This window comes from Parasteatoda tepidariorum, chromosome 3 (assembly GCF_982258835.1).
Source record: "Parasteatoda tepidariorum strain Cologne lab strain chromosome 3, Ptep-v5.0, whole genome shotgun sequence".
Classification (NCBI taxonomy): domain Eukaryota; kingdom Metazoa; phylum Arthropoda; class Arachnida; order Araneae; family Theridiidae; genus Parasteatoda; species Parasteatoda tepidariorum.
Window position 1 is genome coordinate 88108548 of NC_141757.1, and position 22184 is coordinate 88130731.

Consider the following 22184-nt stretch of genomic DNA (forward strand, 5'->3'; position numbering starts at 1 on the left):
ACAACTTTCATTTTCAAGATTTTTTATTTATTTAATTTATAAAAAAGACAGAAATAGTAAATATACCCTTATAATCATTAACTTGTGATTTTATACTATGCTTTTTGTAAATAAAATAGGCATCTTAAGGTTATGAGATTTACTAACTCTCTATACTTTTTATTTCTGTGGTTTTACAAGTATTTGTTTTTTCTCTATGCTAATGAAGTTCTTATTGACATTGTGTTTTTGATCGGGCTTGCTGAGATATCTATTCTATTTACAAAAAGTATAATTTTAAATTAGTCAATAGAGGTAGTTACTGTTTCATTTCTTGGATTTACAAGGATTTGTTACTTAGAATCATCTAATTAGCGCTATATTGAAAATATTCCAATTACTCCATAGCAGCTTCGCATAATATGAATTTTTAAAATTTTTATAAAAATCGAAGTGTAAAAAGTATATGTATTAGGGGTTATATTGAAGTTAGAAAATAAAATCTGTATTATAAGTTCTAATGAATCACTGAAACCTATGTAAGTTGATATTTTCTGGTGCATTGTTTTCATGTTACCAATCAAAGTAATAAATAACATGAATTAAAAACGTTATTTCATGTTGAAGTATAAATAATTACCAAAATGAATTAAAATTTCTTATCCAAGTTTAATATTAAATTAAATTGTTTAAAAAAGCAATGCATATTTGTTTTTTTAGTATGGCTGTTATTTATTATGATGTTATTTATTATGTTCTTAAAATAGTGCAAAATTAAAAAACTGATCACTTTTATTTCAACATTTTAAAATTTATTTTGTTATATTTACCAAATGAATATGATGCCCTTTACAAAACAGTGTTAAGTTCTTAGCATTTTTCTCATATAGTCAACACACACAGAGGTTTAGTAGGAATGTAAGAAATAGTGATTTGGCAGTGTATCGAATATTCAGCCAAAAAAATTAACAAATACTAAATATTCGACCGACATATATCAACATTTTTTAACAAACAATCGTTAATAAATGTTAGATTTTCTTTAGAAGTAAGTTTAGTTATTATTGAAAAATAAATAAAGCTTGTATTATTAGTATATGGGTAAAAAAAACTTTATAATGGAAACGTTTAGGATAATTAGATATTAAGGTACTTAATATTTAAGATGGGAAAAAAAACTAACAGATATTTGACTGGAAAAAAAAAGCTAAAGTCTTAAAAGTTGAGAAAAAAGTAACAAAAATATCTTCTTAATTCTTAAAATAAAACTTTAATTTTAAAAATAATATTTTCTGTTAATAATTATCCATAAAAACGTTAAAAGTGATAATTTCTATCAAAAACACTTTTTAAAATGCAGCGCTATCATAAAAATGCCGATAAAAATTAAGATTATATTCAAAATAAAAATCTATCTTAAGTTTTGAAATAAAACTTAAGCTAAACGTTTCAACTTTCCAATTACCATATTTTCAAGAAAAAAGTGATGTTTAAGTGAATTGCCACATCATAATAAAAACGTCCATAAAAACTTAAGTTTTTTCTTCATTGCCATATTTTTAGAAAAAAGTTACCATAAAAGAATTTTGTTCATTAGAAATGCTCTTTAAAAGATGCATAGTAAAAATACTGATAAAAAAAAGTTTTAAAAAATCAAAACCGAAGCAGAAGAAGGAATTTTTCTCCGTTCTAAAATCTTACTTTTTTAACATTGATAATCACAGTATACTATGTTTCTAGTTATCTGTTTTGCAGTACAAAAAAAGGGACAATAAAAGAATATAGTCTATTAGAAATGTTTCATTAACAGGTTTCATTTTAGTTAAAATAGAAAAACAAACAACAATGAAACAAAACAAAAATATTTCTCAAATTTTAAAATACAAAGTGTTGAAAAAACTATAAAATTGACTTGACTGAATATAACAGAAAAATGAAAAAAATAAACTTTGAGAAACTCATGGTTCAGTGTAAAGTATTCTAGTTTCAAATCTTCAAATTTTTGTTGGTTTAGTTCATAACATAAATTAGCAAGTTTTAAAACTTTACAAATATGTGTACAAACTATTATATAGTAAGAAATATGAATTAAGCTTATTTTTTAGTAAATCTATTAAAATTTCTCCCAAAAAAACTTTGTTGAAAAATAATTTTCCAAAAAATACTTTAACAAATATTTGGTAAAAAGGTTAAATACCAAGTAGAATCCAAATATTCGTTGCATCTCTAGTTTTTAGTACTATTTCATTGATCCAGTGAAATTCTAATACATAACCTGATGTCATAAAGATCTTCAGAAAAAATAGGTTTTTTTCTGTTCAACTTATGAAAAGTTTAGAATGGTATTCAATAACTGTTTTAGACAAGTTTGATTTAGCTTGTTAGGCTACATAGATGGATATGTGGTCATGTTACAAAGGTTTTTCTCTCTTTCATTATATAGAATAAATTCTATTCTTGATAATAGAGGTCATCTTAGAAAGGTTATCAATGTACAAAAGTGTTCAGCTTAGCAACTTTCATTGTGCTAGTATATATAGAGATACAAATTGAATAGTTTGCTTACTCCATTTTTGTTATTTTTAAAACATTGCCTTATAATATAACTATTTTGTTATTTTTCTATCTTGCTTAATTTGGTGTGCCTTCTGTTTGACAGCAGAAATATACAAGAGTGGTACTCATTTTTAAATATGATAGGAAATACTTGTATAATCATATAAAAATAAAACTCTTTAATTTATTTTTTAAATTAGTAGACTGTGGAATTTGCCCACTATTTAAAGGAAACCTTTATTTGTTTATAAATCATCATTATTTGTATGTATTAAAATGATATATTTGCTTTCACATTAAAAGTACACCTTTAAGAGTTAAATAAAAATTATTATAACATTTTGCGTAATAATTTCCTAATCTTAGTTAACAATTTTTATTTCAGCAGTACACCAAAGAAATGGGATTTAGGTATGTATATTTTCTGCGATATCTATTTGTAATGTTTAGTTTAATTTTTAGAAATCTATTATAATCTAAAATAATATAAGATTATTTATTTAAAAAAAATGTTGGCCTTCAATTTCATACCAAACGGGTTTTATAGATTTTTATTGCATTCATTCTTGTGATTACCTTCTTTTTAAACTAAAAAATATATTTCTTCATATGACTGTCATTCAATTTTAAGTTAAGTACCACTTAGGAAAATCATCCTCAAACAGAATAATTTTTTTTAATATATGATTAATTCTAAATTTTTCTCATTCTTGTTGCATTTTTTTATTTCTTTTAAATTAAATAATTTATAAAAACTAATATGAATCTCATAAGGGTAATTATATATGTGTCCTTCAAAAATTTTGCTGAATACAGGGTTTCCACGGTACTTGAAAGTCCTTGAATTTGGTTTAAAAAAATCAGGGCCCTGTAAAGTCCTTGAATTCTGCCATAGGGTACTTGAAAAGTACTTGATTTTTTAGGAATTAAAATACTACCAATTTTTCTTACAAAAAAGTAGTAAAGAAATAATAAATAAATTCCAAGGAAAATTATAGAAATTAAGATTGATGCAATTTTTAACACTTGAAGTGAAAAGGAGTTTTAAAGAAGATGCAAAATTTTTCTCTCCTAGATTTTTCAAACCAGATTATTGTTTATCTCTCTGATGTTTTGAAAGCTGAAATTTCTAGCAAATTTTAGGTTTTGTAGTCATTAGTTTGCGAATTATACATAGTGTTTAATTGATTTGAAAATATGTTTAATGTGTTGACTTCATTATTGCGACAGGTTAATATTGTTATCGTATTTGTTCTTTTAATTTATGTACGAAAGATGATTAATTTTATATCATTTAATCAAATTTTTACATTTAGGTTTTACTGCTAATGAATAAAATTTGATTCTACAGGTTTCATTGATTATGAATAAGCATCGTGATGCACATTAAACTAATTCTTAATATACAGATCGGAATTCATATAAAAGGTTCTACGAATTGTGGTTTAACTGAAAGTGATTAGGGAATCACATATCGATTTGCAAATTACTCATCAGAATTCATATTAATGTATTTTATAAATCACACATCATGATTCCCATTAAGTGATTTATCAATCACATATCATGATTTCAATTAAAGTTATTTCTGAAATATATAACGTGATGCGTATTTAAGTAATTTCAGAATCATGCCTCACAATTCTCATTCTAGTAGTTTACAAATCACATTGCGATTCATAAAAGAGAAATTCAAGAATTACTGCCCACAATTCTCATCAAAATGATTTAAGGATTACACATAGCTGTTCTATATTAAGAACCTTTCGAATCACAAATTGCAATTTACATCATAATGATCACTATTCACATGAAAACTATTAGCTAATCACGCAGAATTCACATTAAAGTGATTTATGTATCTCACATTTTGATTTATGTCTTGTTAGTTCGTGCGTTTTCTATCATTTGCTATTCATATTATTCCGATTTAAAAAAACATTTGCCACAATTCCATTTTATTGTACAAATCACACACTGTGCTACGTGATTTACGCAATCTTCGAGACTTCACCTTTCTTATAATTTTGATTCACATATAGTATATCTAGATTCGTATAAATACGATTTAAAAATTACGCTTAGTGAAAATTAGGTATGTTCACTAAATTTTAAAATTCACGCTAATGTAATATGCATTATACATTCATTCAGTTTCATTAATTCTAATTCACTCCATTAAATTTTTCATGATGATGCTAGTTTTAAATGTTGGCTAGTATCCTATGTCAATTGGAGCTTCTTTTTTTTTTTTTGTTAATTGGAATTTTTTAAAGTGATTTGAAACAGCTATCTAACTATCAACCATTTGTATTATTAGCTGATAAATTTAATAATTTTTTTTTTTTTTTTTTTTTTTTGTCAAATAAGCATTGTGATTTAAAAATATACAATTTCTAGGCAGGATAAAATCTGGTTGACATGTACTTTAGCATATAACAATGCCGAATAGGTCCTTGAAAAATTTGATTTTAGGTCCTTGAAAGTCATTGAAAAGTCCTTGAATTTTTTATTAAAAATTGAGTGGGAACCCTGTGAATACTCTTTCTAGATCTTAGTTCTAATTTGACAGGGTACATAGCGTTTTTAAAAAGTACATAAAGGTGCTTTTTTGGGGTAATTGGTTTTTTAAAAAGTGCCTTTTTTTCCTTCAGTGATACCTGGTGGACCCCACGCATTTCATGAAAAGTGGGGTATTTGCTATGGAATCATTCACGCCGACTTCATGTCGTGCCCATGCTATGACTTGCACATGCGCACACATTTGAATCCGAAACCCCTAAGTGCCAATTTGGATCGAGAATATCAGATCCTCATGAAAAGTTTTTCATTTTAATTTATTTTAATTTTATTCTTGTTAAACAGCCTTTTTGATGTTAGGGGGTAAGAGTACTTTTGTTCTGAGTTCAGGGTCAAGTTGAATTCATTTGGATTGGACCTGTGTTTTGGGAAAGTACTAATTATTTCAATTTACATCCGTTTCTTTTTTTCTTTTTTTTTTTTTTCCTTTTTCTCTTTGTGTTTTTTAACGCTAAAACTGTTTATGAAAAGTTTTTGTTTTTTAATAATATCAAAATGGGAAAATGTATTTTTTACCCCATATGAACAGCAGAAAAACGAATACAGGAACTGGCAAAAATGCTTATAAAACAAAGTGATACAATAAACCCGAACAATGAAGCAAGCGAACTGGCTCACCAGGCAGAAAAAAATTAAGATTTTTCACTTTTGAAAAATCTAATGCTATGCAATATGCTAATGCTACTGATATTAATAGAAAGCAGAAAGAACTGTTAGATTTAAAAAACAAATTGTCAGATAAAAAATAATGTTCCTGTCTTTTATTTAACTATTTGTTGGATAAGAAATAATATGAAAATTATTTTTTCTTAACGGAAAATAAATATACGTTCTCTATGTTCATATCCTTTTTTTTGCATTTAAGTGAAATTGTTATTATAAATCTTTGTTTTACGTGAATCAATTGTTATTCATTTTAAGAGTAGAACAAGAAAACTCCACATTGGTAAAAACTGCTAAGTTACCCAAGTCTTAAAAAAAATTATCTTGGAAAGAAAGGTTTTATTATTCTGTAGAATTGTTAAATGGATCAGAAATTATTTTTTAATATAGATAAAAAAATATTAATTTTTTGTATGTGCTCGATTACTTTTAATTTCATTGACTGAATGTGAATTTTTTTAGTGCTTATAAAGTGCTTAGTTTTTGTTGATATATTCGGCTACGCACTCTGTTTGAAATCAGATTCATGCTATTAAAATATTATATTCTATTTAAGCATGTTAATTTAGCAATAATAAAATATTGTATTTTCCATGTATTTATTTTTTTGTTCTACATACCTTTATTTATTTACTTTCAGAAAAAATTGCAAACATGGTTCCAAGGCCTCGTCCATCTTCGTCTCAAAAGAGAATTATTGTGCCACATAGTGTTCTTGGAAATCGATCCTTTGCACAGTTGAGTTTTTTTTATCTTTTTGTAATTTTATTTCTGCTCTAAAAAATATTCCGTATGTTAAGTTAAAAATAGTTTACTCTAATCTGTTTGATACACAAAATAATATCGTACTTTATCTTGTGTATACACAGTAAAAAGTATCAGAACATTTGTCAGATTCTTATAAATTTAATATATGGAGTATATCTATAGGTTAGTGGTCAAATTATCAGGTAAACGTTTCAAAACATTGTGAAAACATGCATCTTTATATTGCTTGATTAAGGACTTCCTTTGCTTCAAAAATACATAAATTAGACTGTTATTTCCTGTCGGAGCTAATAGAGTCAAGTGGACTGTAACGTTTGGTAATTTTTTTATTGAATGAGAAAAGAATGTTAGAAAGCTACGCTTGGCGCATTACAATCTCGCCAATGAGGGCGCGGACATCCCGGCCCCCATTGAAATATTCTGACATTTGAATGTTTCAATAATCATAAAAATAACAATAATAATAGAAATACAAATTTAAGCAATATTAATACAATTATTTTTTCACATTTTGAATTCAACATATAAATTTAAGTATTGTTAACAATTGGTAATACAGCAATATTTGAAATGCTTCTTTTGAAAATTCCATGAGGTGTGCGTACGAAAACCACACGGACATTATCATCCTTACCGGTGATAATTTCGGAAATTCGTCCTATAACCCATTTACATATAGGTAAATTGCTTTCTTTGACCAGAACCATCATACCTGGTTTTACATTTTGTTTTTGAAACAACCATTTTGATCTTTGTTGTAAATGACTGAGATAAGAGTTACACCAATTTTTCCAAATTGTTTGAACAATTTTTTGAGTTTTCTGCCATCGGTTAAGCAAATTTTCTTTAAAATCAATCAAATTTTGCTCAGGAAGTGCATTAATTGCTCTTCCAATTAAAAAATGTCCAGGAGTTAAAATTTCATAATTTTCTGGATTAGATGACATAGGAGAAAGAGGACGGGAATTAAGAATACCTTCTATTTGAATAGTTATAGTTAAAAATTCTTCAATTGTTAATTTCGTAGAACCAATGGTTCTTTTAAGGTGATATTTGAATTGTCCGACTCCTCTCTCCCATAATCCGCCAAAATTTGGTGAACGAGGGGGTAGAAATTTCCACAGTACTTGCTCCGATGAAAGGAAACCAGATAAATTATCTTTTTTAGCATTTAAAGACTTGAAGAATTTGCTTATCTCCGCCGAAGCGCCAACAAAATTGGACGCATTGTCACAAGATATAGTACAACTTTTACCTCTGCGGGCAAAAAACCGTTTAAGTGTAGCTATTAAAGCACTAGCTGTTAAGTCAGACAATAATTCAAAATGTACAGCTTTAGTGACCATGCATATGAAAATAGCTACATATATTTTGTTATATAACCCCTTTCTCTGGTTACGATATTTAATCCAAAATGGACCACACAGGTCAAGTCCTGCATTCGAGAAGGGTGGGCTAGGAATCACCCTCTCAGGAGGGAGATCACCCATTATTTGAGAAGAGACTGTTGGCCTTATTTTAAAACACTGCACACAATCGTGCACAACTTGACGAGCTAATTTTCTGCCACTGATTGGCCAAAAAATTTGTCGTACAGTATTTAATAGTCCTTGAGGACCAACATGCAAATCTCTAAAATGAAAATAAGAAAAAATAATCTTAGAAAGTTTATGACCAGGAGGTAATATTATTTGATGAACAGAATTATAATTCAAATTAGAATTGGTCAACCGACCACCAACTCTAAGCAAACCATCCTGATCTAAAAAGGGATTCAAAAATTTCAATTTACTATTTACAGGAACAGGCTTACCTTTTTTTAAGGCTGAGATATCTGCAACAAAGTACTCACCTTGCAAATTCGATATGTTTACAAATGTGGGTGGAAGAACCGCATTTTTGGAACTATTAACAAGTCTAAATAATAAGATTTATTATTTTCTTCATTTGTTAACTCGGTACGAACAAATGATTTAGCTGTAATGCACGAGTCATTAACACCAGAAATCGGAACATTTGTTTTTTGTTTCTTTAAACCCAATAAATTAGCAGCTCTACTGCTTATTAAATTCGAACTTGAACAGCTATCTAAAGTGGCTATTAATGGTCTAAATATGCCCTGCCCATCTTTAATATAAACAACCGCCGTATTTAAAATCACGCAATTAGCATTTTCGTTTTTATTCGTAAACAAAGTGTTCGAAGGAATGAAAGGAGGGGAGAGGGGTGACAAGATGTCTGTCTCCCTTTTCTCTTCTGCTGTATCGAATGTAAATGACTCATTTTTTTTTATTTTCATGAAGTAAAAAATGATGATCTTTGCTTTTACAAAAGCAAGTGTATTTAGACATGCAAGGATTAGGAAAGTGATTATTTAAGCATGAAAAACACAAATTGTGAGTTTTTACTATTTCAATTCGCTGTTTGACACTCATTCGTTTGAATTTATCGCATTTATAAAGTTTATGACTTTCCCTACAACCTAATAAACATGGGTTATTCACTTTCGATTTAATTAAATACATTTTCTCTGTATTTGGCCTTGAACTAAAATGGGGCTTCTTTCTTTCCTCTTTAATATTAAGACCTTGCATAATTCTAGAACGTTCTTCCAAAAAACTTAGAAAATTGTCTAGTTTGGGTATTTCGTTTTTCGACAATTTCATTTCAAAACTTTTTCTAACTTCTGGATCGAGTTTTTGGAATAAAATGTGCATTATCAACGTATCTGATAGCTCATTTGATTTAAATCCAAGCAAGTTTAATGCTCGTAAATTACATTTAGTGTTATCGATTAATTGCATGAGCTGATTAGGAGCGTCAGGGACTCTTGAAAAATTTAATAATTTATTAACATGGCAATCGATAACTGCTCGTTTGTTCTCGTATCTATCTTCAAGGGAAGACCATAAAGATTCAAATGTATCTTGGGCTGACTCAAGGCGTTTTGCTTCGCCTTTGAGGCAGCTTTTAAGATAGCACAGTCGTTGTGTGTCGCTCAACTCTTTATTATTTCCAATAATAGAATTAAATTGAATTTTAAAATTTTGAAATTCTTCATATTTTCCGGAAAAGAAAGGTAGGGGTAAATCCGGAATTTTATATATATTGGTACATGAAGCATTTGATTCCGTTTCATTAGGTTTATTATTATCAATTTTAGAGAGTAAAATATTAATCTTTACCTCTATTTCTTCGATTTCATCTTCTATATCTTGAGCAACATCTAGATTATCTTTCAGATCAATTTCTTCCGGAAGTAGCGTATATCCTTTTATCAGTTCTGATATCGATGCTTGTAGTTCCATTGCTACTTTCAGTTTCTTTTTGAGAATGATGGCAGCGGCGCTTGCATCCTGCTGCGTTGAATGTTCTTCCAAAAATTTTTGGATTTTGTTTATTTTTGTTTTAATTGCCCCACGTTGGCGATTAAGATTTGTTATTGAGTTAATTGTGCTCATATTGAGGCTAGTTCTGCTCCAGGTCGCTAGGACCAAAGATGTCGGAGCTAATAGAGTCAAGTGGACTGTAACGTTTGGTAATTTTTTATTGAATGAGAAAAGAATGTTAGAAAGCGCATTGCAATCTCGCCAATGAGGGCGCGGACATTTCCCATTTGTATATTTTTGGAGTGAATGAAGTTTTCAGTCAAGTAATATCTTACTGCTTTAGTTTCTTGGGATTAGTTATTCAATATTTAAAAGACTTTTATTTAAAATTAGTACATTTTTGAAGCAAATAAAGTAATATCTTTCCCTCACAATTCCCTGGGATTATTCATCTAATGTATCTTCATATTTATCTGAAAGAAAATGGGAAATAAGTTTTAATCTACCTCTGTAAACTTTCATCATGTTTATTAAATACAAACTTATCAAAAACAAGCCTTGCCGATTACTTTTTGTTTTGTTTTTTGAACAAGAACTGAGGATGTAAAGGAGTGCATTCTAAAAATGTTGCCACATATCTATATATTTTATGCATATACTTTTAATATTTACTAGTAAGAAGAGAAGTGATTTCGGAAATTTGTCTAGAACTTCCTAGCCACTTTTCTAATTCTTATAAGATTGTGGTTAGATAGGAGATCTACTCTGTATTTACTTTCTTTATTAAATGCTTAATTGAATACTATTTATTAAGATGTGTTAAATATAAGTTAATTATTTTAAAATAAAACTAATATGTTTATAATAGGAATTCTAAGTACTTAGAATAATATTAAGTAGTTCAAGTGGCTTTGAAACCTTTACTAAATATTTACTTTCAAATTTAATATAACTTGCTTGATAAGATTTGTTTCAACTATTATATTGATTCTTTTTCTTATTTAGTGATCTCAATACATTAGTAAAGTGTACACCATTCAGTGGATTAGATAGAATTCAACCCTTTACTGTAACCATTGCAACTAATTGTTTATTGCTTGTGGTTAGTATTCATAGTTTCATAACTATTTTGCAATTTTAATTTATTACGAAAATAATTTCATTTATTGTATTTCTTTTTAAGGATTTTCACTGCCATATTATAAAAAATGAAGTTGTTGGTTATCTCGGAGGGAATTGGGATATTGCCTCACACAGTAAGTTTATTGGTCATTATTTTTATTAACGACTTATGAACAAAGTTTAAACAATGCAGAATTGCTGTAAACAATTTTAATCCCCTTTTTAAGTACGTTTTTAGCAACAATTGATTTGGATTTTTTTAATTGTTTAGAATTGCTATTAGCAATAGTGTTAAATAATTGGTTTTATTAAAAATGTTATATGAGATGAGAATAATGTAGTATACAAAAATATTTTACCTGCAGTTCTTGTAACTAAATTCATTTATAACATAATCTTAATATATTAATATTTATTTTTCTAATTAAGAATCTTAAATGAAAAAAGTATAATTATTTGTCCTTGGATGTATATCTATTTTAAAAACTGCAATTTTTATCTACTGTTATTATGCTCTAAAATTTTAATCATTTAAGAACGGATTAAAATTTACTGAAAATATAAATCAAAGTTCTTATTGTGTTAAACTTATTAGTAATGTAACTGTTACTGATTGTAAAATTTTTCTAATTTTAAAAAATCCTATTTCTGCTTATTCCAATTATTAAAAAAATTTTATTTGGCTCCATTAATTCTTTTAGTGCTTAGAATCCTATAAATTTGGTTTTAAAAAAAAATTTGTATGTAAAATAAATATAAGTTGATAATTTCATAATCACTCAGTTAGAATTTTGAAGTGGACCAGTTCACTTTCTAGTTTTGGTGTTAACAGAAGCATAATATTATTTTAAGCTTGGAAAAGAATATTATTAAAATGTTCCACTTATCTATTGTGATTTAAATACATTGAAGTATGTGGAAGGTATACTTATACTATAAAGAAAAAAGCATATGTTCTACTAAATTTCATAATAATTATTTATCATTTCTTTTGAGTTGTATATATCTATTTTATGTTGCAGTAAAATTTTACAAATATCTTCATCAAAGAAGTATTTATTCTTCTTTTATGTGACAGCTTAGAACAAAGCATCTTATTCACATGCTACATTTATCTATTATTTCCTGCAATTTTTACTTAAAATTTGTACCATTTAATTCCCTTTTTAACAACAAATTCTTATTATCTTAATCATTGATGGTCATTTCTTTCTTCATCTGGGATTAGTTGAAGCATAATCTTACAAATATAAATTATACATATAAATTATAAATATAAAATGGCAATATTTTTACGGGACAATTTGATGCTTTACTTAGACCACACATATTTGTAATCAAGTCTAAATTTGAATGACCGAAAACCCCTTAGAAATGCCTTTAAAAACAGCAAACAAATGTCCTAATAGACATCTGAAGCAGCCCTAAAAATAGAAAACATTCAACTATGATTAAACAAGAATTTGGAGCTGCAGCATTTCTTTTCTAAATTTACATATAAGTACATTAAAATATGTATATTAGGAGAAATCAGTTTGCAAATTTATATCAGGTTTAAATTGGCAGAAAGTAAAATTTTGGAAAAAGAAGATTGTTTGAAGTAATGCAAAAGTGGCAATATATATAAATTAAAATGTTTGGAAAAAATGCATATTAAGCATGACCCAATATTAAATAATGACATAATTTTTTTTTTTTTTTTTCAAATTTTTTTTTTATCTTTTCGTACTATGTTCTTATTTTAAAACTATTCTTTTTCAAACTTTTTTCTGGAAAATTCAACGTACTTTTTTTCTTAAATTAAAAATATGTTAACTTATATATTTAAAACTAACCTTAAGAAACTATTTTAATTATCCACTGCCAACATCTTTTAATGATAATTTATTTAAATTATTTACAGTATGGTAAATAAATATTTATTTGCATTCTTATTTATTTAATGTTCCTTTATTTTATGCAACTAATTTATTTATTATTATTATTATTTTTTTTTTTTTTTTTTTTTTTTTTTTTTTTGTAATTGATGGTTAAAGGTTTCTGTTTCTTAATTTCATTTTTTCTCTGAATACTTTGTACTCTTTATGTTTAGATTTAGCTGTGTTGCAAGCTTTTCCATGTAGATCTGGATTAGGTGATAAAGACAGTGCAGCTAGAGTAGAAGACGAGGTAATCATATGATTTAATTATTTTTTATTTCAGCTTGTATAGTTTTATTTTTTGTTCAAAGACTGAACATTTTTCGGGTGGATGTCAATTTTTATGTCGAATTTTAAATGCAATAATATAAATATTTATTGTCCTTTCTTTTCTTGACAGGATTTTTTTTTCCTTTATTAAATTAATCTAGCAAAATTTACCATTTCTTCAGAATTTTTTTTATTAATGCCCACCTGGGAAATGACCTTCAGTCAATACAAGCACCTGAAGAGCATATTTGATGGTCACTCTTTCTGGGGTACCATATTAAGTGGGCCAATGTTGCTCCCACAGATAGTACAGAGAATTAAAGAACATAAGTGCCTTGCCCACGATTCGAACTCAGAACCTTTCTGTTGGGAGGCCAACTTCCCTGACCCCTACATATTCCAGTCGGCTCTTTAGAAAAATTAATACCCATCAATTTTCTTTTTGTAGTAAGCTTCGTTATGTCCTTTTAAATTGTACCCGAAAACTAATTTATTCTCCTCCATGCACTCTCCCCAGTTGGATAGAAACAATGCCTCATTTCTTTAGATTTCATGTCAGATAGCATTTAGATAGCATGCATAAATAAGTGCTAGTACAAAATTGTACTTTTTGAACTACCTTATAACTTTTAAGCTATTAATCCAACTGTCTCGAAATTGTTCTTCAATTTTACATTGAAAAATACATTAGAAACAATGTTTTTCTTGCTTGTTAAAAATAAATAAAAACATAGATTTTAATATAAACAAATTTAAAGTCTTTAATTTCCCTCTCTGTCTGCTTTCAAAAAAATAATAAAACTTAGATGAGAAATAACTTGCAGATGCTTTAACAACCTTAAGTGTCTGTTGACGTATGCAACTGGCACTGAAGATAGTAGGGCAATTCCATATGTGACGGAATGACATTTTGACTTGCATGATGACAATTAATTGAAGTTTCTATGCATCTAATTTCAAATAAACATGATTTTTTCTCATGCATATCATTATTATTGGTGTAATGTGATTCATAAACTAAAAAAAAAAAAGAATTTTTTATTTTTTTTAATTTTATGAACTTTTTACTTGTGTGACGGAATGACATTTTGGCAACCAAGCTTTCGGCATGCCGCTTAGAACTGGTAGTTTCTGTGAATTTTGCAACTATTATTTTCCTGAACTATTTTTTACTTTTAGTATAATGTGTAAGCAATGTAAATTGTGAATTTGGAAAATTAACCTCAGGTTGGCTAGCAGTTATTAACATCTATTTGCTGTGACGGAATGATCGTGACGGAATGACAAAAAGTTTAGTGGAAGAAAGTCTTCATTTAAAAAAATTTTTATTAATATGTAAATGATAAACAGAATGTAACAGATAAACAGAATTAATATTTACGTAAGAATCAGTTAAAATTTCAACAATTTGAAAATTAGGTTGTCTCAGAAGAGGTTTTATATCTAGCTTACCTATGTCACATCTTATCTTCGTTCTCAGGAAATTTATGCATTAATCAATTTTTGTCCCATGTTCTTTAAATACTTTAACATCTAAATCGTCTTTGTTTATCAAAGTAATTTGCGCTGCATATAAATGTGCCTTCTTTTTTTTTCGCAGTATGGGACAATGATTAAAGAGCCGACCGCATACTCCTCAATCATATTTTCCATTTCCTCTTCAAAACAGTGGCTTTTCAAATCATACACTTGTTTTTGGTTAAAATTAGAAAGCATTCCAATTTTGATGATTCGCTTCTCAACTACATGAGCATCTGGTGCAGGTCTCTTGTTCCTGGCAATGCTAATGTAGCAAGTGTCTAGCTGAAGTCATTCTCTTTTGCCCTCTCTTAAATTGAATAGCTGGACAAAAACAAAACTTCAACGATTTTATGCTTCGAATTTATGAAATCATAAAATTCTTTTACATATTATGTGCCGTTTTACAGCAGCCAACATCTTGTTTGGCCTTTTAGAACAACATCACAATTACATGGTATTTATAGTATGAAAAGTATTAATTTTTTATGTATCTATATATAAATAGAACCCATGTTGTATTTTTTTTAAAAATATATAAATAAAAATTTGATTTTAGAAAAGCGTTTTTAAAAGAAATTAGGGATGATTGTACTGATGAAGAATAATTTAGATAAAATTATGCTATAAAGTAAAAACATTTGCTAACAGTGACTTAATAGTTAATTCATTTCATCTATTTAAATTTACTACTGTATTAATGTAGCTTGTAGTAAAGATAGGATGCTAAAAAAATATTTTAATAAAATAAACATATTTTAAATAAAAAAAATATTTTAGCTGTCAAGATTTAATTTTTAATCATCTGTTTTTTTTTTTTTTTTTTTTTTTTTGCATTCAGTTTGAATAATCAAGTTCTCTTTCCAGATTAGATTACAGCCAAGTAAGGAAAATCTCTCTTGGTATCGGCTAATTACCCGATTCCTCATATATCTCTGATTTAATTTCTTGAACTTCTTTTCATGGCTGAATTGAGTTAATCCTCTCTCTTTTTTATTTTGGGACAAATTTTTCCTTTTATGATTTGATTTGAGCCTAACAATTTGTTTTTAGTCTCTAAAAAATTGATTCAATTTAAATGACTCTTTTATGTTTCATTTACTTATCATTTGAATATTGTAATTTATGCAGATTCGAAGATCTTTAGAGAGACGCCATTTATCTGTTGTTGGCTGGTATCATAGTCACCCCACTTTTCCTGCCCAACCAACCATCAAAGATGTTGATAGCCAAATGGAGTATCAAATCACAATGAAGGGAGATAGTGATTCATCATATACGCCCTGCCTTGGCCTGATTTGTTGTGAGTTTAAATTTTGATTTCTTTAAGAATACTGCGGAAATTGATAGACGTGTTTGTTATTCTGTGTTCTAGGTAATTTTTCTCAACAAGCTTGAAATAGCTACAAATATCTTGCTAACTGATAAAGGCTTTAAAAAAAATTTTTTAAATAACCACACTTTGCAGTAACTAAATTTTGCAGGCAAATTTTCAGGTACTTATACAAATGTTTCAGCTGGACAGGTTTGACGTAAAGTAGAAAACTTTCTATTAGATTTTAAAACCAGCCTCTCAATCTGTTGACAGTGTCAGTAACTATTTTTTACATTTTGTAGAAATAAATGTTCTAGTTTCCTGCGCAAAACTCAACAAACTATGTTTTGATCTTCTTTTTATTCTCATTTGATTTTTCTAAATGTTACTCATTTTTGAGACTTTTGAAAGATGTAAAGATACTTTTTTTGTTGTTGATAAATTTACTCTATACACATTTGCATCAAGGCCATTTGCAAGTTTATGTGTGACATTCAAGCATTAAATCATATACACATTTTGAACAATAAAATAAATGTTAGATATACATGTTTTCATTTAAACATTTTTCATAATATCTGTTATTCTAAAGTTTTAATTGCTGTAATTATTTATATTTACATTAAATGATAATTGCGAAGTCAATTTAAGAGACTTTTTTATGTGCTTAACATGTGTTTCTTTATCAGCCTGTTTTACTTTTTCTCATTGCAAAAATTGCCAGAATGGATATTCTTTTAGAACTTTCAAATAACTCATATAAATATATAAATGTTAAAATTTAGTGTGCCATGTATATAGATAATTTACATTTACATTTATGAGCATGATAAATTTAAATACAATAGCAAAAATATGGCTGCTGTTCTTAACTAAACTGTTTGATTATTTCACTAAATTACACTATGTAAAAAAATGTCATGAAATATTAATTTTTAAAACCTGTATTATAGTTGAATGCATTCACAACTATCTTTAAATACTCTTTCTTTGTATACTCTTATCTTTATATGCTCTTTATAAAGTTGGAATTCTGCCCAAAAAAAGTTTGATCATTTAGAGTTTCATTGCAAAAAAAAATTAGGTACAGCTGATGCTTATGATTAATTATTAAAATTTAAATTAGTTCAAAGGGATAAATAAATGTTTAATACTTTGCATGAATAAAGATTAGAATTCACATGATTTGTATGTTAGTGTATTGTTTAAATAATGTCGATTTTTTTACTTTTTAAAAATGGTGGGAGAAAATTTTGATTTTTGAAAATTCTCTTTGACTTACATAAGTAATTTTAAACTTGAAATTCAGAAAAAGTGAGTTTTAAAAAAAACTAGAGTAAAGTTTCAAGTGCCAAAAAATATTTGAAAATATTGAATTGAAAACAAATTGCTGTAAAATTACCTTAAGTCGATATTATCCTGCACTAATTTGTTCGCATTTTGAGGGTTTTTTTTCAGCATTTGAAACTTCCTTTTTTCTAAACTTTTAATTTGAAAATAGCATACAAAGCGATGCAGAATTTGCCATGAAAAATTTCTCTTTTGGGTTTTTTTACGTCTCTTAAGTGTTCAATATGCTTAACACTATACCTATTTTGTTTTGCAATTTTCAGATTAATGCTAATAATAGTGAAATATATCGTTCTTATGGGTTTATACAGCATTAAAAGAATATTAAATGTTAATATTTACATTTCTTTTAAAGAAATTTACATTACATGGAAATTTGTATACCTTTTTCATTTAAAAATTTATGTAATGAACTTTACTTATTTGTTTTCGTTACTCAGATTAAAGAACCTTTTTTTGTTTTTTTTTTAAATTTATTATCACAGCATTAAAAGACAAATTTACATTTCTATGGAGCAGATTTATATTATGTATAAAAATGTTTACCTTTTTCATTTAAAAATTTCTGAAATAAGTTTTACTTTGTTATAGTATGCCAAAATTAATGTGTATATCATTTCAATTGATGTCTGTAAAATCACCAAAAACTTTTAAGTGTTCTCCATTGATAGTTATAATATTGCAAAAATTTTATTATATAGCTCCATATGACACACAACGACCATCGATGGAAGCTGATTATCTGGCTTATTGGGTTATGCCACCTCCTGAGGTATTTATTTCTTTTAAAAATTAAGTTCATGTTTTAAAAAATATGCTCTTGTTGTATAATTTTCTGTTGGTTTATATTGTATGGAGTTTGTCTGAATCCTTTTGTTAAAAAAAAATGAATAATCATTAACCATATTGCAAAAATCACATCACATATATTAAAAGGGCATTAGATAAGTAATGATACTTATTGAAGATGGAATATAGTTAATCAAAAATAAGAGATTTGTTGTTATGCAGAAAGCATGTAGCGGTACCAAAATTATTTCCATGTTCCTTATATTTAAAAATAACCAAGACAATCAAAAAGACATTTATCAAGCAGAACTTATTTTTCTCTATCTGTATTTACATTTTTTTTATGAGAAAGAATTTTAACAGTCAGTCTGAGAGGCCTTGACATGCCATAATTCTCCGGTCCAACAATCACAAACGTGTGTCAAATCCTTAACTTACACCAGTGTTATCTATTGGTTTACAAAAGTAAACAATGAAGAGATCATTACAATTTAATACAACCCTGTAACTGAAACATTTTTATGCTAAAGTGCAACTTTTAAAGATACTTAATTGAATAACCTTAAATAAGGATTCATTATGCGATTAAGTTGAATAAAAGGTAGCCATTAAATTTATTGATAATATTTTAAGAAGAATAGAAATATTCTCATGCAATTTTTGTGAAAATTAATTTTTTATGTAATTTGAAAAAGAGTAGGAATGGCTTGAAATAATTGTAAATTTATGAAATAAAAGAAATGTAAAAGCTTCAAAATATGCAGTGCTAGAAATCTTTTGTATGGTGCAGCATGTCTTTTTATTGACTTTGTGCCTTTAAATTTTACATTCAATCAATATGTAATGCCAATAATATTTTTTTCTATGACTATGGATTTGGAAATTCATAGAAATCTTAGGATTTATTAAAAATTTTGAATAACAAACATTAAAGTTTAACTGTATAAACTGAATTGTTATTCAACCAATAATTCATTTTAACTAAAAAATAATATAAATACATTATATATATATTTCACATAATTTATTCTTGTAGTTTTCTAATTATATTTTTTATAATAACATGCCATTATTAAACATTTAATGCTATTATAAAATTTTATTAAGCTTTAGTAATTATATCTTTTTTATTGTTACTCTTGTTTTTCTTTTTTATGTTCATTATAATGATAGACAACAGATATTTGTGTTGTGCATTACATTTTCCGTAAAGGCTAGTAAATTTATATGCCTTGAAAATGAAAATACTTGATAACCTGCTTGTCTATTTCTATTTCTTACGAAAACAATACATTTAAAAATTAGAAATTTATCAAGAGATACCTAAATACCTGGATTTATGAAAGAGATACCTAAAAAGGTAATTTTCACATCACTTACATCAAATTCCTTCACATTGTAGTGTAATACACTAGTGTCCCTAAGATCATGCTTTACACAATAATGTTGCCAGTGTTGTGAAATGAGTTTCACTTACATGTAGGAAGACATCTATGGTAATAACTCAAATTTTTTTAATGTATTGTGCACATCCCTCTCTAATACAGAGATAATTACGCCTTGGGTTGATTTTTCAATCTGTACTTTTAGATATTTTTAATCATTTTGACACAAATTTAACTGTTTTTATCCAAAAATCTTATAAGCATCACCACCATTATATGAATTTTAAACCAATTTCTTATAGATAGATAGAAACAGGATAATTATTTTGACTAAGGTTGTATTTTAAAAAAAATTTGACTTTGAATGTGTTAATTTTTAGTTGCATTAGGAATTTTCAGCTCTTATTACAGAATGTTTTGGCCTATTTTGCTATCTTAATTTTATTTCTGACCAAAATTTAATCAACAAGTGGGTAATTATTCAAACTAACATAGTTTTAATTCAAGTGTTCCTAAAATGGGCCAAACTCCTTGATGTGTTAAATTAATCTTAATGCTTCCTCACACAATTTTTTGGCACAATTTCGTAGCATACCATTACATGTCGCCTCACATGTGATGGTATGCCATGATGAAAATGACCTTGCTGAATGTAATTAATTATCTCGTTTGGACTTTAACCGAATATCTAAATCTTCAGTTCAGCAGGCTTGGGAAAAACTCTACAGATCATAACTAAATAATAAAATATGTGAAAATTTTCCTTTTCTAGATAACTATCATATCGTATCTATTGAATGCAAAACCCAAATTTTTAAATGATCCTTTGTTGGTCATTCCCATGCCATAAACATTTACTGACAGCTGATCCTTTAACCATATTTTAAACTATTATAATAGCTTTAAGCATTTGATTAGCAAACTCTTTGACAGCCTTTATTTTGATCTTAAATCTTTGCTTGGTGTGAAATAAATCAGAATCTTATAAAGTTTATCAAGACAATATGACTATATTCTTTACTTTGAAAAATAAGAGTAACTTTTTAAGCTCGTGGCTGGTGCCGCATATCCATTTCTTCTACCCTCTGAGTTTTTTTTGTATGAATCAATTAATAGAGTATTGCTGATTTTATTTAGTTAATATATTTTGCCAGCACCCCGGTGGCAGAAATACTGCGACATTGTCGCAGAACGTTACAGAGTTCTTGCAGAAAGAATTTTAAAAAGTTAAGAAAAATTTGTTTTCTTCTCAGCAAAAATTTTCGAAATTTTTACCTCTGAAATTATGTTTGAAATATGCCTTTTTCTCTCGTAATTCTTAAATTCTTATTTTAGAAGGATGAAAAGTAAAGAATATTGAAGCAAACAAATTTCTTTCCTGCAGAAATGTTTTTTTTTCTTCACAATTTTATTCAAAAGGTGCCTTTTTCAAGCATCAGGGGCGAAAGAAATGCTCTGTATGTTTTTATATTTATTTGGAGAAAATGAAAAAAATTTTGGTTTTTTTTCTTTCGATTTTACAAATTTAATTTTTTTTATTTTATGTGATGATGATTTGAGAAATGCAAAAAAAAAATAATAATAATAATTTGTGCATTTCCCTTGTACAAATGTAGGAATATTGCCCATGATATTAGTATGAAAAGTATTACGTATTCATTTTAAAAAAATATCTGTACAACGTTTATGTTACTTTAAATTTAATTAATAACATATTAGTTATTATTAAAAGTATCTTGCAGAAAGTAATAAGTAGTAGAGAGGTTTGTCGCAGAAAGCCCAAAAAAATTCTGCCACAGTTGTCAGCACAGGTAATTGTAGTTTAGCTTGTGAAAATATGTTCATTAAATCATAAGGTATTCTGTAGTTGCAACCAGATAGGTTTTATTTTTTCTGATTACATTTATGTCTATTTCACTATAATTTGTCAATGGAAAAATAGCTGGCTTAGTTTTGTTAGTGAATTGTCATAAAAACACTTTTTTTATGTATATTTTAGCATAGGCCTCATGAGTATGGACGCCCAATGCAAATGATATATAGCATCGCACATGACTCATTCCTTACTCAAGATTTACTCATGGAAATGGTAACTTTTTCTTTTATTATAAATTTTTCCTTTTAAATTTTTTTTTGAAAAAATATAAAAGAGTAAAAATTATAATTTGAAACAGTACTTAAGAACCATTTTAAAGTGTAATCATATTAGATAATTCCCTGCTTTTTCATCTATCAAAATTGTTAACTTATTAGTTGTATCAGCGTTTTGATTAATTTCAACATGAGCTCAACCTTTTTACAATTTTTGATCATTTTGTTATTTTAATTTTATAAGGGAGGAATTTAATGTGTGCTGTCTCAGAAGCAGCTAACAAGTTGTGCAGTTGATTTAATTACTTTACAAACAATAATATATAAATGTTTATTAACAATACATTTAATAATTAACTATACTTCCAAAAACTATGTGTTGTTTTTATAACCAAGCTATGATGCATTATTCATCCATAGAAATAAGCATATGCGACTGTAACTTATGGAAGAAATAATTTTAAAATTAATTACCACATCAATAACTGCTTTTTGAGATTTTCCTAAATCATTTCTCTGGTAATGTATGCAATATCATATTTTATTATCC

At 27.2% G+C, this 22184-nt stretch overlaps 1 protein-coding gene across 5 annotated transcripts in view; it reads left to right on the forward strand.

Annotated features, from left to right (window-relative positions):
• The window catches only part of LOC107441900 (MPN domain-containing protein), a 34162-nt gene that overhangs the window by 9303 nt on the left and 2675 nt on the right, over positions 1-22184 (forward strand). For 3 of the 5 annotated variants that reach the window (XM_016055302.4, XM_016055307.4, XM_016055305.4), the window contains exons 6-13: positions 2921-2946; positions 6419-6515; positions 10881-10977; positions 11059-11131; positions 13090-13166; positions 15836-16007; positions 18071-18141; positions 21543-21632. In XM_016055302.4, the coding sequence (XP_015910788.1) occupies positions 2921-2946; positions 6419-6515; positions 10881-10977; positions 11059-11131; positions 13090-13166; positions 15836-16007; positions 18071-18141; positions 21543-21632 (703 nt within the window). The remainder of the gene's footprint in view (positions 1-2920; positions 2947-6418; positions 6516-10880; positions 10978-11058; positions 11132-13089; positions 13167-15835; positions 16008-18070; positions 18142-21542; positions 21633-22184) is intronic. The other 2 variants (XM_016055304.4, XM_016055306.4) reach the window with 1 other exon arrangement.